At 41.9% G+C, this 18,467-nt stretch overlaps 2 protein-coding genes across 4 annotated transcripts in view; one reads left to right on the top strand and one right to left on the bottom strand.

Moving 5' to 3' along the window:
- Positions 1-16,168, top strand: part of PARPBP (PARP1 binding protein) — a 95,669-nt gene extending 79,501 nt beyond the window's left edge. For both annotated transcript variants that reach the window (XM_034778736.1, XM_034778741.1), the window contains 2 exons: positions 14,858-15,023; positions 15,796-16,168. In XM_034778736.1, coding sequence (XP_034634627.1) covers positions 14,858-15,023; positions 15,796-16,127 — 498 coding nt within the window. In that variant the 3' untranslated portion in view covers positions 16,128-16,168. The remainder of the gene's footprint in view (positions 1-14,857; positions 15,024-15,795) is intronic.
- Positions 16,169-16,390: 222 nt separating this feature from the next.
- PMCH (pro-melanin concentrating hormone) lies at positions 16,391-17,756 on the bottom strand. 2 transcript variants are annotated; one of them, XM_034778803.1, is made up of 3 exons: positions 17,453-17,756; positions 16,641-16,845; positions 16,408-16,561 (listed from the first exon to the last, which is right to left on the bottom strand). In XM_034778803.1, exons 1-3 carry the CDS (start codon positions 17,699-17,701, stop codon positions 16,512-16,514), a joined length of 504 nt encoding a protein of 167 aa, XP_034634694.1. In that variant the 5' UTR covers positions 17,702-17,756; the 3' UTR covers positions 16,408-16,511. The 2 variants fall into 2 exon arrangements, with proteins under 2 accessions (XP_034634683.1, XP_034634694.1); XM_034778792.1 differs by having other exon boundaries at positions 16,391-16,845.
- Positions 17,757-18,467: the final 711 nt, after the last annotated feature.

Genomic DNA, 18,467 nt, shown 5'->3' with positions numbered 1-18,467 from the left:
AGGGGAGCTGCCTGAATGTAACAGAATTGTGGGAGATGTTGGGCTGCAGAAGGCCTCTCCCCACCCAATAAAGCAAGGTATTATGTGGAAACCAACCCAGTAGCACTTTTCTATCAAAGGCCTGTCTCTGCAGAGCAATGGAAATTTACTTTGCAAATCTTCCTTAGATGAGGCCTGTACACTTTTCCTCAGTGCCCCATGGCATTTCTGTGAATAGTCTCACAGATGCCTAGCATGCCAGCTGGTGCAGGATTTTAACCTCTTGCCTGCAGCAACCTTGGCGCCCTGAGGCCTTGGTATTTTGGATAAAATGAGATGAACAGGGTGCAATTGGTGTGAGCAATTCTCTGCATTCTCCAAATGCTTGAGATACATCTTTAGAGTGCTAGGAATGTTAAGGTTAGAATAAAATGGGGGTACAACTATTTCCCAGGAAAGAGGAACTTACCTTACATAGAGAGGTTTCTGGAGCCATAAGAATCCTTCTGCTCACAATAGCACCAATTTGGTTCTTGTATAGGTAGAGGAACAAATTCCAAAACCTGCCTATCGAGGTGATGGCAACTAGAAAGGCCAGCTATAGGCTTGTGTAATCTGTTATTGATTAATCTTGACGTCTGATGTGCCTGCATATGGAACACCACCAGGGCCGGTTTCTATGTTTGCATGGTGCTTGGCTGTAGGACTCAAATCAGAACTTTTATGATTATTTTTATTATAATATTTACATTGAGGTAACATCTAGAGGTCAGGGTCCTGTTGAGCTAGGTACTATACAAACAGAGGTAGTCAGTGCCCCAAAGAGCTTTCTGTTTCCTCTTTCATCAGAAATGTAAATTTGACCAAATCAATTAATGAAAATCCTGGCTGGATACCAAAATACATCATAGGTTAATGGAGAATCCATGCTGAAGTACACTTCTCTTCCAGTGTCCAGGATGTTAACTGTAGGTGTTGCTGGTCTGGATGAAGGAGTCTTTGCTTCAAGAGAACTGGTCTTCTCTTCAGGTAGGTGTGTTCCTTGGCTAACTAGCAAGTCAAAAGTGCCTTTTGAGCCAGTGGAGGACTAGGAACCTTTCAACTTTCTTTTCCCTTTTCTTTTGTATCCTTTATGCGAACTGTCTTGCAAGGTAGCAGATTCTTCTCTGCCCAGGACATTATTTCCATTGCCATGGAGTACCTTTGACCTCTGGTTTCTCCCTGGTTTTGGAAGGGATAAAAACATTCATGCCTCAATCATAAGCCAACCTCTAATGAGAGATAGGAGAAGACATCCCCTGTGAGTATCATAATTGCCTAGTATGTGGTTTCTTGTACCTTCTTCTGAAGCAGCTGGTACCTGGCCACTCCCATAGGCAGGATATTGCACTCAATGGACAACTGATCTGATTTCATAGGATGATGTTTACATGTGGGATTGTTTGTTTTTGTTCAAACACATGACTGTTATGTAGTGTCAAGGTGAACTAAAAGGATTTGTATTCTTAAATTTTGGAAATTTGTCTTCTAAGTATGTTTCCTGCCTTACGAGTCTTCCTTCCATAGTGAGTATGCGGAATGAAAATTCAGTGAAAATTGGGTTGGCTTTCAGCATGTTGGTACTTACCTGCTCACAGAGACATTAGGATGTAATCTCAGTATGATGCCTAACTTGGCATTGTATCAGATGTGTGGTTCCATATTCTCAGAAGAAATTTCTGCGAGTGCATTTTGAAAAACCCACTCGTGATGAAGTCAATGCGTGGCACCTGCAATTCTAGCCATTGGAGATAACTGACTACAGATGATCACTGTCAAGAAATGACTGATGCAATAAAGTTTTGGATCTTTGCAAACCTTTACCGTGATGACCTTTGCAGTCCCTTCTAACCCTGTGATTCTACGATAGTAAAATTATGGCCAGAGGCATGCCTGCTATGACTCCTGGGTGAGCAATTCTTTGCATTGGGTTCAAAAGTTTTACTTGACTTTGAACAACTGGTGGATGTGAATTCTTTCCAGCAGCTGTCCAGTTGTAAATGGGTTTGTTTCTATGGGCAGGGCTCTGATTGGCATGTTGACAAGGTATGTAACGTGTGACCTGTACTTTGCTATGACAACTACCGACCATTTCTTAGGATTCTGGATCTGGAGGATAGATAAGAAGGAAGAGTCTTATACAGGAATTCTGAGCTCTCGTATACAAATATTGTCTTTGGCATGTTGAAGATTTTGTTGGTTCGGAGGAAAATTTATCTAGGATTCCTTGCAGTGTCTGCTCTAGATTTTTTTTCCTCTGCCAGAGTAATAGTCTCTACTTGAATACCCTTGGTGGTGTTAAACCCAATGGATTGCTATGCTGGCTATGATAGTGAGGGTTGTGGCCTCTCTTCTGTCTCAGCTACTAGTTTCTCTGTCTCCCCAAATAACTCCTCACCTGTAAGTTTGGATACACAAGATATCTGTTCAGGATGACTGATTTTGTTATACATGGGAGTAACATGGTGCAACAGCCCTTTTAAAGCTCCCCCTGCTGGACATTCACCAGGAGACTTTGTTTGAGTCCCACATGGTTGAACTATGTGTTTCTAAACTTCCCTTGGTCTGAGTAAGCTCCAGCACTCTCTCTTTCTTTGACCTCTGTCACAGTTCCTGGGCACAGACTTTCTGCCTGTGGTCCGGCTGCCCTAGGCACCAGGGACCAGTGCTGACAGCCTATTTGCTTAAATACTCAGTTTCCCTGAGCTTCAACCTTGGGGTCATCCTGGTTTACCATTTATTTCTTCAGAAACACATGATACTTTAAGCACATAACGCACAGTCTTTGTAAAGATTTCTAACACAATGATTCTTTATTTTAGCTAGCATAAGAAATATACAGATATAGACAAAACAATAAAACACCGGTTGGGAAATCCCTACCTCAGCTTCCTCACTGATGAGCTTTCTTTGGTCTTGGGTCAGAGTCTTATGGATTCATGATCCTTTCTGTCTTTCCCTTTCCTTCTGCACATGGCTTCTCCTTGGGAATATGAAGTCTCCTATCTCTTCTGTAGTCAGTTGTCTGTTTCTAGTACATTGTTCTCAAAAATGACTGGTGGGACCTATTTTTTTATAACTGCCAGTCTCCTTTGTCATGTGACTTCCCCCATCAACCTTGTCAGGTGATCAAAATGCCCCACAAGGTGATCTGTTGCTTAGTTACATCCTCCCCTGGAGTTCAGATTTCAGAAACTGGCTTGTTCTGAGTGGTAGCCAACTCTTTACCCATTGGGCTTCCATGTGATTAGAGGACAATCAAAATTGAACGACCCTCCACTGTTAACCCTGTGTCACTACCCCTTAGAATTTCATTCCAGCATGGAAGTAAAGAACAACAGAGAAGGCAGACAAGCCTCACGTTCAAATTAGAGTGTGTAGTATGACACAGACATAGTGTCCCCAATATGAAACAGAATTTGGCTTCCTTGCACCAGTGAATTAGAAATAATTGCACTTGCCTGAGGTCATCGAGTCCAGCCCCCTGCCTTCACCAGCAGGACCAAGTACTGAATTTTCCCCAGATCTCTAAGTGGCCCCCTCAAGGATTGAACTCACAACCCTGGGTTTAGCAGGCCAGCGTTCAAACCACTGAGCTATCCCTCCCCCCATTTGTTTATAGTTCTTTTGTAGTTAGTAGTAGTTTTATAGTTAGTTTAGAGTGTGTTGGGGGTCCCCCCTCCCTGACTCCCCTGAGCCATGGTATGCTGCGGTCCCTGGGGTTCAAAAAGTGACCCACACACCGCATATTTAAGCTGCCTAGATAAGGGTCACCAAAAGGACCATTGCAGAATCTGCCACGAGTTTCGCTCCAGAACTTTGAAAGATGGAACAGCGGCTCAAAGTTCTGTTCATGGAGGCAGCTCTGTGCCCCCACTCAGACCCAGGTTCCGGGGATCCCGCGCCCAGCACCACCTCCTTGGTGCGGAGTGCCCCGGCGCTGTCATCCCAGGAACTGGTGCCGAGAAAGGACGCTGTGTGAGACTCTCAGCACAGTCATGGCTCCTCCCGAGTCCATTTGGTGGGTAGGCACCAGTCTCAATCACTGTTGCCTCAGAAGAAAAAGAAGTCAGAGAGGGATCGTTCTTCCCTGAACAAGTCTAAAGAGCCAATGACTGTGAGACCCCATATCAGACACGGCCAAAACTTTATGGCAGACCCTCCATCCTCGTTGCCCCCCAGAGCTAAGCGCAATGAAGGGCGCTATTTTATGCCATCTAAGGGCTACGAGCATCTGTACTCGCACCCGCCCCTGATTCCCTTTTCGTGGACCCTGACAATCGGCGCGAGCAGCAAGGTTACTAGGGACCCTCCCTTAAGAATAGGGAGGCGAAAAGACTCAGCCTTTTAGAGAGGAAGGTCTCCTCTACGGGTGGGTTGCAGCTCCACATTTCAAATCAGCAGGCCATTGTCAGCAGGTACTGCTATAATACATTTTGGGCAATGGCAAAATTTGCAGAGCTGCTGCCGCAAGACTCCTGTGCCAAATTCTCGGCCTTCATCGACAAGGGTAAGCTCACTTCCCGAGCTTCCCTGCAGGCAGCGCTGGACAGAGCTGATGTGGCCCTGGGGGTGATGGCTATAGGAGTGGCCATGAGAAGGGGCACCTGGCTCCAGGTCTCTGGCCTCCCTTACGAGATCCAACAGACAATACAGAACCTTCCTTTTGAGGGTGTGACTCTGTTTTCCAAAAAGACAGATAAAAGTCTTCACAGTCTGAAGGACTCCAGAGCCACCCTCAAATTCTTGGGCCTTCACACCCCCGGCATGCAGTGGAGACACTTCAGGCCGCAACCTCCGCCACGGTTCTTCCAACAACAGAACCGACAGGACGGTTAAAGGAGGAGGAATAGGAGTGGCAGAAAGAGGCTGCACCCAACCTCAGGCGAGGGCTTTGGCCAATTGAAGCCACCTTCGGGCCTGAAATAGGCCTTTTGAAGAAGTGATCTAGGATGGTGTACCAGCCCAAGGACTGAATCCACCCTGCCTTACCTTTTTGTCCCAACTATCCCCTTTCTGCCCTGTGTCGTCCTGCATCACATCAGACCGTTGGATTCTCCGCACGGTAGAGAGGGGATATTCCATCCAATTCTGTGCCCTTCCACCCCCCTCTTCCCTGTCCCTCTTCAGGGACCCCTCTCACGAGCAATTCCTTGTACAGGAGGTGCACTCTCTCCTATCGCTAGGGGCAGCAGAAGAAGTTCCTCAGGAGCAGAAGGGCAAGGGCTTCTATTTCCAGTATTTTCTAATACCGAAAGCCAAGGGCAGGCTCAGGCCCATTCTAGACTTGCAGGAGCTCAACAGATTCTTAAAGAAACTCAAGTTCCGCATGGTCTCCTTGGCTTCCATCATCCCTTCCTTAGATCCAGGGGACTGGTATGCCACCCTCTTTGAAGGATGCGTATATTCATATTGCAATCATTCCGTCCCACAGAAGGTACCTCAGGTTTGTGGTGAACAACAGCCACTGTCAATTCACAGTCCTTCGGCCTGTCAGCGGCACCTCGGGTGTTTACCAAATGCATGGCAGTTGTGGCCGCGTTCCTGCGCAGGCGGCCGGAACAGGTGTTCCCATATCTCGATGACTGTCTCATCAAGGGCCGCTCCAGGTCTCAAGTGGAGGTACAAGTCAACTTCATAAGAATGACGTTTTACGAACTGGGCCTTTTCCTCAATGTGAGGAAATCGACCCTGTCCCTGGTTCAGCAGATAAGTCCAGTACCACCTCTCTGAACTCTGACACAGGCATATCTCCTGGAAGCGAGGTTTCGGGCCCTGGGCGACATCTTTCGAAGTCTCAGTTAGTTTCCCACCACCACAGCAAGGAATTGCCTGAAACTTCCAAGACACATTGCCTCTTGTACCTATGTGGTGCAACATGTCAGGCTCAGACTCTGGCCACTCCAGTTGCGGCTAGCCTTGGTGTATCGGGCGGCTCGGGACAGTTTGGACAGGGTTGTGACTGTACCTCACCTGGTCCTTGACTTCCTCCAGTGGTGCAGGTAGTCGGTGCAGGGGTCCCCTTCACTGGTCCTCCGCCATTCCTCTTGCTAGTGACGGATGTGTCAGCCTTGGGCTGGGGAGCACATCTGGGAGACCTCAGGACACAAGGCCTCTGGTCTCAGGAGGAACTTGCTCTCCACATCAATGTCAGCGGAGCGTGGTGCGCCTGGGATGCCAGACTTTCCGAGCCCACTTGACAGGGAGATGTGTATCAGTCATGACAGACAACACCATGGCGATGTTCTATATCAACGAATGGGGGGTGCGCGCTCCTCTCCCCTGGGCCAGGAAGCCCTCATGTTGTGAGACTTCTGCACAGAGCATTCAATACACTTGCAAGTATTACTCTCCGGGGTACGGAACGAGTTGGCGGACTATCTCAGCAGGTCGTTCCACAGCTGTGAGTGGGTCTTATATGCCCGGACGTCGCAAACTCAATCTTCCAATGGTGGGGTTTTCCCCAGATAGACCTGTTCACCACACGACGCAACAGGAATTATCAGCAGTTTTTCTCCTTCCTGAATCACAGCCTGGGCTCCATCGCGGACGCATTCCTCCTCCAATGGGGAGGCCGTCTCCTCTGTGTTCCTGCCTTGCCCTCTCGTTCACAAGGTGCTCCTCAAGATATGGAGGGAAGAGGCTTCAGTGATATTGATAGCTCCAGCCTGGCCCGGCCAACACTGGGTACACATCTCTCCTGGAAATATCCGTGGAAGCTCCAGTCATTTTTCTGCTTTTCCCAAATGTAGTAATTCAGGATTATGGCCGTCTTCAGCACCCGAACTTTGAGTCGTTGCACCTCATGGCATGGAAGCTCCATGGTTGGACCCCATCGAGATCTCCTGCTCAGACCCAGTTAGACAAGTCCTCCTTGGCAGTAGGAAACCCTCCACCAGGGCTACCTACCTTGCCAAGTGGAAGAGATTCTCAATCTGGTCAGCGCAGCATCATTCATCCTCGATGCTCGCCTCTATACCACTCATACTGGACTACCTTCTCCACCTCAGGCAGCAGGGACTGTCCATGTCATCAATAAGGGTTCACTTGGCCGCAATCTGTCTTCCATCCAGGCGCAGAGGGCTGGTCGGTCTTTGCCATCCCTATGGTTAGCTGTTTCCTGAAAGGTCTCGACAGACTATATCTGCATATCCAACTGCTGGTCCCAGCCTGGGACCTCAATCTGGTCCTTTCCAGACTGACAGGGCCGCCCTTCGAACCACTTGCGACATGCTCCCTGTTCTATTTCTCGTACAAGATGGTGTTTCTGGTAGTAATAACCTCAGCCAGGAGGGTGTCTGAGCTCAAGGCCCCAACATTGGAGCCTCCTTAGACCGTGTGCTTTAAGGACAGGGTTCAACTCAGGCCATATCCAGCTTTCCTCCCGAAGGTTGTTTCCCAATTTCACATCAACCAGGACATCTTCCTCCCTGTGTTCTATCCAAGCCGCACTGATGTAGCAGAAAGCAGAGTCTTCACTCATTGGATGTCCGCAGAGCGCTAGCCTTCTACATCAAGAGAACGAAACCATTCCGAAAATCCATTCAATTGTTTGTGGCTGTGGCAGACAGGATGAAAGGTCTTCCAGTCTCCTCCCAACGAATTTTGTCGTGGATCACATCCTGCATCCGGGGGTGCTCCTCCACTCACGGCACACTCCGCCAGGGCGCAGGCTTCTTCAGCAGCATTCCTGGCGCAAGTTCCCACCCAGGAAGTATGCAGAGCAGCGATGTGGTCTTCCATACATACTTTCACTGCACATTATGTGCTTACCCAGCAGGCCAGAGATGATTCTGCCTTCGGTAGAGCAGTGCTCCAATCAGTGCATAACTCCGCCCCCACCTCCAGAACTTAGGTTTGGGAGTCACCTGATTGGAATGGACATGAACAAGCCCTCGAAGAAGAAAAAAGGGTTTCTCACCTCTTGTAACTGTTGTTCTTCGAGAGGTGTTGTTCATGTCCATTCCAATACCCACTCTCCTACCCCTCTGTCGGAGTAGCCGGCAAAAAGGAACTGAGGGGATGGCAGGTCAACAGTGCTCTATATTGAGCGCCATGAAGGGTGCACCCAGGCCAACCCAATGGATGCTGCTATGGGAAAAATCTTCCTGCTGCTGTGCACATGCGCGCGTACCCACCTGATTGGAATGGACGTGAACAACACATCTCGAAGAACAACAGTTACGAGAAGGTGAGTAACCATTTTTTCATTGTTCGCACATTTAGCCCAAAACAACTGTAGTGAACTTTCAGTAGTTTGGCTTATTTCGCTTCTTAATATAACTGGAGACAATCTTTCCTATATGAGGTAATCTTTTCTTCCAAAAAGGAACCTAACACTAATTTCAGTTTTAAAAAAAACCTGTCAAGTTTGAAGTTCATTATAATTTTACTGTGTATGGAAATTCTTCCAAGGAAAAAGCTCTATAAAGCAGAGAATTTCAATCTGCCTTTCTCATGTGACTTGATTATGTCTATATAAAGTGACTTGACAGCAGTGCATGAAGCTGGATATTATTCTTAGTTGTTTAGTTCTCCAAGAGCTGTTGCTAGTGAGAATTGTTTTGCCTATTTATGATTCCAGTACAAATAAAGAGAGACTTGGAAGGCCATCAACAGGAACCTATCAAGATTTTCTGTGTATCCAATACACTTGTGCAGAAAAACTCAACATTTGACTAAAGAAAAGCTATCTTTCTGAGATACTAGTCTCATCTACTGCACCAAACAAAATTTGTTTGTTTTTAATGGAGAATTATGAGGAACATCTTTGCTTAGTGATTTCAACCTCTGAGGAGTGCACTAAGCATTTTTCTTGTTTTTTGACACAATAGAAATTCTGCAGTAAGAATAATTCTAGCCTTTTTTTGCTATCCATTAATTTCTATTAGAATCTGATAAACCCTACTTACATGAGAGAACAGTATTTGTGATTCCAGGAACCACCTAAACAGCTCTCTTAGGGCCAAATCCTGTGTGTCTCAAGGCACCCTCAAATCCCAGTGATGTGGTGATTTAAGACTGAATGCTCTCAAAACAATAATGAGTAAACCTGGGATAGTCAAAGGCTGGTATGGTGTCTTGCTAAAGATTTTGATGGATTTGGGGCAAGAAAAACTTGCTATTACCTGAGAGATTGCCAAGACATTTTTCATGGTTGAATAAAGCGATACTTTGGTTTGGTCAAGGCAAATGACATTTTGCCATTCTTTCTTTCTCTTTCCTTTTAAACCTCTTTCAACCTCCCCTTCCTATTTTTTTCCGCAAAGGGTCAGGAAAAGATTTCCTCCTTTTCATCTCTCTCTCCACTCTTTTTTCCTTCTCCAAAGGATATCTTGATTGGTTGGCCAGAAAATAAAAACATGCATTTGTTGTTACTGATGTAGTCTTTTAAATTCTATTATGCTATTCCAGTATATAAAAACCCACTCTGAGCATTTTTACTGACTAAGTGTTGGCAGTTCTGTCTGTATGCAGAGGCTGGAGGGAGATCTGGAGTAGATTATCAGATGTAACTTTTTAGAAGTAAATAGAAGGGCATACATTAGTAACAATTAATACAAGGGAAAATATGGGATTCTCACTGGCACATCATAAACAAACTAAATAAAGTGCATTTTTTAAAAGGTACAAGAAGACCAAGTGAGAGCATATGCTAACTAATCTGGCCCTTAGGGCCCCACATATGCCTCCGGCATACCACAAAATGAGGCATCCAAGCCCATTGTCCCGACCCCCTTTGGGAGTGGCGGTGGCAGGGGATCCCTCTCCTCTTCTAGCAAGGGAGGGGAAACTGTATGATCTCCCTTTCCTCCACATAGGAGCACAGCAGGACCCTCTCATCTCTGGTGGCAGCAGATCTACCCCGTAGTACAGCTGTTGGGGTATATCTGCTTCAGTGGATCTTGGGACTTAATATCACAGTGAAATGAAAAGGGCAGTTCAAATCTATAAGAACTATTGTTTCATGCTGTCTGCAGACTCGGGCAGTCATCACTGTGTCAAATATACTCAGGTGTAATTTTCAAACCTCTCTTTGCAACAATGAGGGCTAAAGTCTTTAAGAAAGAAAGTGTAAACCAAGATTATGATGTAATCACATGACCCCAGAAGCTATTGAGCTCTTGTAGTATCTCTGCTTTAATTCAGCCTTGAGCTCTTGCTGCTATTCTGCCTTCAGGCTACTTTAATGTATTTTTTGTTGTTGCTGCACTCTGAATATACCATCATTTATTGCTAGTAAATATCCATTCCCTGACCAGCTGGCACATTTAGATTCAGGAAACTCTTAAAGCTTGATTCAACATGGACTTGCACCTTGTGTAGCCATATACACTTATGTAAAATGGGTGTGAAACAGTAGCACCAGTGTGAGCAAGTGGACAATTATTTTATTTAGGGTTTTCCAGTGCACAGTTGGAAATGACTTACACAGGGTGTAATGCAGAGGAGAACAAGACCTTGAGATCAAGAGCCAAGATCCAATGAAGTATATAAATGGGTTTTTGTCAGGCTCCTAGTGTTGAAGTCCTAAAGTGTCCAAGCTTGAAACTATCTCAGTGGACATCACCCATGACATTTGACTCGTTATGTTCTTATAAGCTTTCAGAGCTGACTTGCCTCACTGACAGGGCCGGCTCCAGGCACCAGCTTCTCAAGCAGGTGCTTGGGGCGGCCGCTCGGGAGAGGGGCGGCAGGTCCAGGTATTCGGCGGCAATTCGGCGGACGGTCCCTCACTCCGGCTCGGAGTGAAGGACCTCCAGCCGAATTGCCGTCGCAGATCGCGATTGCGGCCGCGGCTTTTTTTTTTTTTTTGGTTTTGGCTGCTTGGGGCGGCCAAAACCCTGGAGCCGGCCCTGCTCACTGAGGTCTGTGAAAGTAAAAAAAAGAAACCCTTGTGGTTTCTTTGACTACTTTGATGTTCTATGTACTGGTTCTGTCATGTAGATGAAATATCTTAGTCAGCTCTGCACAAATTGTAACTCATCCATGTTACCATGAAGAACATGGGAAAGAGCTGTAATATTTTTATGAATATTATGTGACCCTCTGGATGGTTGATGATTAATGTGTTGCTTCCTAAGGAAAAGTGAGGGTTATTTCTGACTTAGGTGGTTTTGCACATCTGCAAGAATCAAAGTCAGTGGTGTTAGCTTAATAACCAATGTTTGACAATATAAATGTCAAGGCCTTTGAGGTTTTGTCCCTGTCCAAATGGGGCACAACATCTGCTAGCTTAGAGAAGAGGGGAAGAGTCCTCTAGGCTGGAAACCTTAAACCAGTGATACTCAGACTGAGGCTTGGAAGCCGCAAATGGTTCTTTAATGTGTCTCCTGTGTCTCTTTGCAGCACATGATATTAAAACACTGTGATTTAATTATTAACTGATGTAAGTTATTAACCAGTCAGGATGCTTTTTCTATGTTATTCACCAATTGGAGAATACTTGGTCAGTCATTTTGCTGTGAGAATAATACAGTAAAAGCTTTTTTATCCAGCATTTTGGGTAAATGGGGGGATGCCGGTAAGTGAAAAATTCCGGTTAACTAAGAGAGAAAGAGTTTGGGTACAGGAGGGGGTGCAGGGTTGGGGCTGGTGAAGGGGTGCGGGGCGCGGGCTCTGGGAGAGGAGGCTTGAGGCAGGAGGTTGGGGCGTGGGAGGGGGTTGGGGTGCCAGATTCAGGCGGCACTCACCTCGGGCAGCTCCCTGCAAGTGGCACCTGGTCCCTGCTGCTCCTAGGCAGAGGTGCAGCAGGTGGCTCTGTGCACTGCCCCCCACCCCCAAGCGCTGGCTCTGCAGCTCCCACTGGCCAGGAACCAATTTCAGTTGATTTCAATTACAACAGAGAATACAAAGTGTACAGTGCTCACTTTATATTATTATTTTTATTACAAATATTTGCACTGTAAAAATGATAAACAAAAGAAATCTTATTTTTCAGTTCACCTCATACAATACAGTAGTGCAATCTCTTTATCATGAAAGTATAACTTACAAATGTATAACTTACAAATGTAGATTTTGTTTGTTTGTTACATAACTGCACTCAAAAACAGAACAATGTAAAACTTTAGAGCCTACAAGTCCACTCAGTCCTACTTCTTGTTCAGCCAATCGCTAAGACAAACAAGTTTGTTTACATTTACAGGAGATACTGCTGCCTGCTTCTTATTTACAATGTCACCTGAACGTGAGAACAGACATTCACATGGCACTTTTGTAGTCTGCATTGCAAGGTATTTACGGGCCAGACATGCAAAACATTCATATGCCCCTTCATGTTTTGAACACTATTCCAGAGGACATGCTTCCATGCTGATGATGCTCATTTAAAAAAATTGCATTAATTAAATTTGTGACTGAACTCCTTGGGGGAGTATTATGTCCCGTGCTCTGTTTTACCCATATTCTGCCATATATTTCATGTTATAGTAGTCTTGGATGATGACACAGCACATGTTGTTCTTTTTAAGAACACTTTCACTGCAGATTTGACAAAAAGCAAAAAGGTACCAATGTGAAATTTCTAAAGATAGCCAGAGCACTCGACCCAAGCTTTAAAAATCTGAAGTGCCTTCCAAAATCTGAGAGGGATGAGGTGTGGAACATGCTTTCAGAAGTCTTAAAAGAGCAACACTCCAATGTGGAAACTACAGAACCCAAACCACCAAAAAAGAAAATCAACCTTCTGCTGGTGGCATCTGACTCAGATGATGAAAGTGAACATGTCAGTCCGCACTGCTTTGGATCGTTATCGAGCAGAACCCCTCATTAGCATGGATGTATGTCCTTTGGGAATGGTGGTTGAAGCATGAAGGGACATATGAATCTTCAGTGCAGCTGGCACATAAATATCTTGTGACACCCGGTACAACAGTGCCATGGGAACACCTGTTCTCACTTTCAGGTGACGTTGTAAACAAGAAGCAGGCAGCATTATTTCCTGCAAATGTAAACAAACTTGTTTGTCTGAGTGACTGACTGAACAAGAAGTAGGACTGAGTTGACTTGTAGACTCTAAAGCTTTACATTGTTTTATTTTTGAATACAGTTATTTTTTGTACATAATTCTACATTTGTAAGTTCAACATTCATGATACAGAGATTGTATTACAGTACTTGTATGCGGTGAATTGAAAAATACTATTTCTTCTGTTTTTTGTAGCACAAATATTTGTAATCAAAAATAAATATAAAGTGAGCACTGTACATTTTGGTTGTGTTGTGTTGTAATTGAAATCAATATATTAGAAAATGTAGAAAATATCCAAAATATTTCCATAAATGGTATTCTATTATTGTTTACAGTGCAATTAATCACAATTAATTTTTTTAATCGTGTGACAGCCCTACTTGTATATTGTCAGTAGAGTTGTTAGTTGGATATTCTAATTATAAAGTAATTATCTCCTTTATTGATACCTGTCAGCCACTTTGAAGTCTGCTGAATTCTATAGCTAAAACTCAGGACAGAATTTGGTCTGCAGAATCTATATTATTGATGATAAGTGGTCCAGAAAGAATAAAGCTTGATATTTTTTTCAAATCCCAGATTGATTTAGTAGTGCTACTAGCTGGGGAAACCATATTTTTGTATATAAACTGAGCAAATTTGATCTGGAGTCCTAGACTAGATGATCAAAATGGTCCCTTCTGATCTTAAAGTCTAAAGTCTATGACTCCAGTGAATATGGAAATACAGCCCATAATGCCACTTTTATTCTCTTTTTATTGTTGAACCATATTTTCTGATTGATCAGTACTAATCAGCTGGGTTTCTGGCTTTGGAAGCTTAGGGGTGGAAATCAATTTTCTCTAAAAATACAGCAGAGGTAGATATGATAGTGTTGGTATTGTAGAATTCTGACAACTCAGGCTATGCAGATGCTTTTAACGCATTTGGGTCTTGGACAGTATATCTGTGGAAATCATATGGCCTGCCTTTTACACTCTGTATGGAAATTATTTGGTTTTGTGAGGGAGTTGAAAATTTGAAATTTTCATCTAACAAGAAAGGGATAGAATAATATTGAGTGTTCTACAGTTAGACCAATTTTTAGTATATTTGACTCAAATTTTATACACAAAAAGAACAGGAGTACTTGTGGCACCTTAGAGACTAACAAATTTATTTGAGCATAAGCTTTCTTTTTGCGGATACAGATTAACACGGCTGCTACTCTGAAACCTGTCAAATTTTATATTGGACTATAGCTATTTGTCTCTGTTGAGGGGGAGAGGTGCTTTTTTGAGGTTTCATTTTTTCCATTCTTTTACATAGTTTGTTTTGATGGGGAGCCTTATCCCAATGAAAGTTGCTTGTTGATACGTCATAGGAAATAGTGGGCTCATCCTGTTCATAGCTTGTGTAAGGGATGATTTGGCTCTAGGCAAATACTCGCTATGATAGCAGCTCAAAATGGTAAACCGATGCTACTAAATGTCAAGGCAAAAATCTCTTACAGAGAGGCTTTCAGGATTATGGACTTTTAAAAGGCTTAAATATGCAGCTTTCTAAAAGAGACCAGTCAAAAAAAAAAAAATTAAACGGATATTCATTTTAGAATGCCTCAATTTACTGTTAAATAATTTTTTCTAGAACTAGTTTATATATAGAAAATATCATAAACAATTTATTTCACCTTGGTTGTGTTGTGTTAACTTTCCTGGTAGTTTAGGTAATTTTTGATTAATTTTACCTTTTAAGTTAAAACTGGGAGGGAGGGAGGGAGGGGAAAATGATACCCAAGACTTTTTATTTTACCGATAATAAAAAAGTTTAAAATAATTTTCTAAACAAACATTAACAATTAAAAGTAGTGTCATTCACCCTTCATAGATGAAGCAACCCTTAATCAGGTCCCAGTTCGCTTGTACCTACAAGGATGACCTGATGACTGAGAAGAAGGGTCAGCACTTCTTCAGTAGGAGCCAAATCCCGACTTGCATACATCCAGCACCAAAACAAATGCTTTCTCTCTGTTTAGAGGCTGAGACTTTTGCAGGTAAACTGAATGATGTTTGAGTGAATGAGAACATTTTATTCCTGATTTTTCAGGTCTTATACATGTTGATTTTTATCAAATAGACTACTGCATCAATCTTTATTAAAAGTCAAATGTAAAGGGTTTTTTTCAAGGAAAAACAAAACTGAGGGTTTAATAGCTTTGCACAAGTTACAATCAGTAAAAACTAATCTAAAATATTTTTTAGTCTGTGCTATGTGAGATAAGTGCTTTGAAATTAGCAGTATAGATTGTAAATTATTTATTTTTTACTGCCATCATAACCCCCAAATAAATTTTAACCAACAGTATGTCAGGTTTCTTTTTATGCATTTTACAGAGATGACCTAGTGCTTGAGGGAAATTTATATACTGAATGGGAAAATTATGGCTAATTGTTAATTTTATTTTTTAAACACATTACAAGATGTGTATTCTATAAATTACTGTTAGGACATAAGTATATTCATCCTTTGCAACATTTTGAACTTTGTATATAAACTTATTTCCTGAAGTTGTTGATGGTTACATTTATGCATGTGTAATGCCATTTTAAAATTTAATGGTGACGTGTCTATGTTTAGGTTTGTTTATAGTTGTTGGCTAGCTGATGGCCAGTCAAATTATTATTGTTCATTTTATTAAGAAAGCACTCTCTTGCTAAAATACATGACCTTTATGCCATTTAAATCCTAGGACTATCCTGGCTAACTACTTTAGGAGTAATAACTTTTTTTTCCTTCCCAAAATATTTTATTCTCTTACACAACAGAAGGTGTAAAGTCCCCTCCTGAAAGATCAGCACTTGGAACCAGTTCTGGAAATGTTCTTCAGAATGGAAGTAAAAGTGAAAAAGCAAAAAGTTGTCAGCCAAGAAACAAGAGCTCAAAGAGGAAACACATGGCTCTGAATAGTGAGAAAGTCATCTGCAATAATGAAAATGAACCATCTCAGTACACAAATATTAAGAGACCCAAGATATCAAACATACTACAGGAGAAATTGGACAGCAAACTAGATGGAGCAGCAAAAGGCAACAAGGCTACAGCCAAGAATAAATTGATTGCTGGTCAGAAAAAGTTAACTGACTTTTTTAGACTATGAATCTTATTTTTATTTTGATGTATATAGTAAATTTACTATTCCATAATAAACATTGTACATTTTGAAAGAATAAGATAACAGGTGCATTAACACATTTTGGCTTCATAGTGTCCAAATATATTATGTTAACGTAGGTTACATATATTATTCATTAGACAAATATAGTGACAAGTCTTGATTGTGCAGCATTCTCAATTTCAGTAACAATACATCATAACTATTACAACTAGGTTATCTAGTGAAAATGTCAATCATGTTTCCCTCTATTTTGAAATACAGATAGAAGTATTTAGATGTACATATATAGCAATACCAAAAGCACAGTAACTTCAAGTTTCATTAAATTGGTAACCAATGCTTCTTTAGAGAGGAGGCCAACAGTTTTCAAACTTGCCAACAAGGTCGATAGACTCTTCCCAACATACACCTGAGCACTGAAGAAAAAAATCATTTTACTCTTTTTATATTCTAAGTTGAAATATTTGTTCTGTGGAAAAATACACATACACTTACTGTCAAAATCTCTCCTTCCTATAGGAAATTTAGCTGAGTTTTCTTCATCCCCGGTCTCTCTCCTTTCCTGTATTGATTCAATATTCTGAATTTCAGTGTCAGCTGGAAAAGCCATAGATCCTTTCGATGCAAGATAAGGTAGCTGTTTTATACCTAGGTTCAGTGGCGAACCATGGCTTATGAAATTGTGTTTGGAACCTATATTCTGAAGTAAGAAAAAAAAAAAAAAAAAAAAGATTTAAATTTTAAAGATGAAATGTTAACATTGTGTTTAGTTCTTTTTTTGTTTTCTTTTTCTTTCCCCCATTCAGAACAAAGGTGTTATAACAGACAGTCATTTAAAAGCCGTACAATGCCACACATTGGGACTTTGGCTAAGAAACCTTAAAATCAAAGTGCATGTTAAAATAACGTGGATGATCAGCTTAATTTCAGTTTAGTTATTCAGTGGGATTGAAACCGTCTTGGTATGTATGGCTAATCCTGTTGACATTCTAAGATATATTTTTAGTACAGAATGGGCAAAATTTTCAAACAGTGATAAAAAGGTAGACTGATACTTGCTTACAGGTTCTGACCACCTGGAATCCTGGTAAAAATCAGGTCATTTGTTTAGTTTCCCAAACTCAGATTTAGGTGACTAAAATTAGATACCTATATTTGAAAACTTAGCATTCAGTAATTGCATGATCTTATAACTGAAACCATCCACCACAACATTCTTTAAAATTGTAAGCTTTTAACCCTTTTAAAAGGACTATAAATTGAGCTTTTATTCATGTTTTAGTGTTCAATAAAAAATGGAAACTCACTAAGAATTTTGGGTTTCTGTCTTCCTCCTCATCCAGAAAGCTGCTGTCCTCCATCTTGTAGTGCTCAAGAGTAGGTGTAGTCTCTGTCTTCTCTGCTTTACCTCCATTCCAAAGAGCTTTTCCTATATTGAGCGCATTTAGTATCATATCATCATCTTCTACCTTTCGCATAGACTTTGAAACTGAAAGTAAAAAACCTTGAGAAAAGAGAGAGAAAATTAGTATTAACATGTAGGATGAAATATGCATTCTTAGTTGTTTAATGTTTGCATAGAAGTTAAGCAGGTTTCAGATATATTTAAGAAAGGTGTCCCTTGTAAATTAATGTGTTCTCCAATCATGTCTACCTTTATATATTTTACAGATTGAATAGAAGCCACTTCAGTGGCTTATGAGTTCACCCTGTATAAATGACTCAGTATAAAGAGGCTAACCTTTTGAATAGTACTTGTAATGCCATATATTGGTTAGAACTACTTAAGTATGGGTATTTTTTAGCTAAGGATTATTAGCTCCTTTGTAGACTTTTAGAACAGTGCAGATTAGTAGTTCCTTTTAATGGATCAGTTTTAGCAAAATTCACAGGATACCATAATCTCTACACATGCTGTTTTTAAATTAGGCTTTACTTTTCACTTAAGGCAGTTTTAGAAAAGAACTAATTTACACATGTAAGAAGGAGGGTCAGCAAAGTAATTTATTTTGTTTTAAACCCTGGTCTTCTCTATTTTAAAGTGGAATTGATTTTCAGATCTTCTTAAGAAACTAGTTGAAAAAAAAATTTGAAGGTAGCAATGGTTTAAAATACTACCATTGCCTTAATACAGGCAAAGCTGAAACCTTTAACTTGTGTCCAGTAAATTGTGTACCTTTTTATCTGAAGATATAGCTGGCAATCCTCACTCATTGCTGGTACATATACTTGTCAGAGTTTGGAGGCAGTTTCCCATCTGAAAGGATCAGTGCCGCAAACACCAATAGGTCAGTACCCAAATCATAATTTCAGAAGTTCCTC

Source organism: Trachemys scripta, chromosome 1, assembly GCF_013100865.1.
Source record: "Trachemys scripta elegans isolate TJP31775 chromosome 1, CAS_Tse_1.0, whole genome shotgun sequence".
In the NCBI taxonomy this organism is placed as follows: Eukaryota; Metazoa; Chordata; order Testudines; family Emydidae; genus Trachemys; species Trachemys scripta.
Note: the sequence above shows the minus strand (reverse complement) of the source record. Positions and strands in the feature narration are given on the sequence as shown.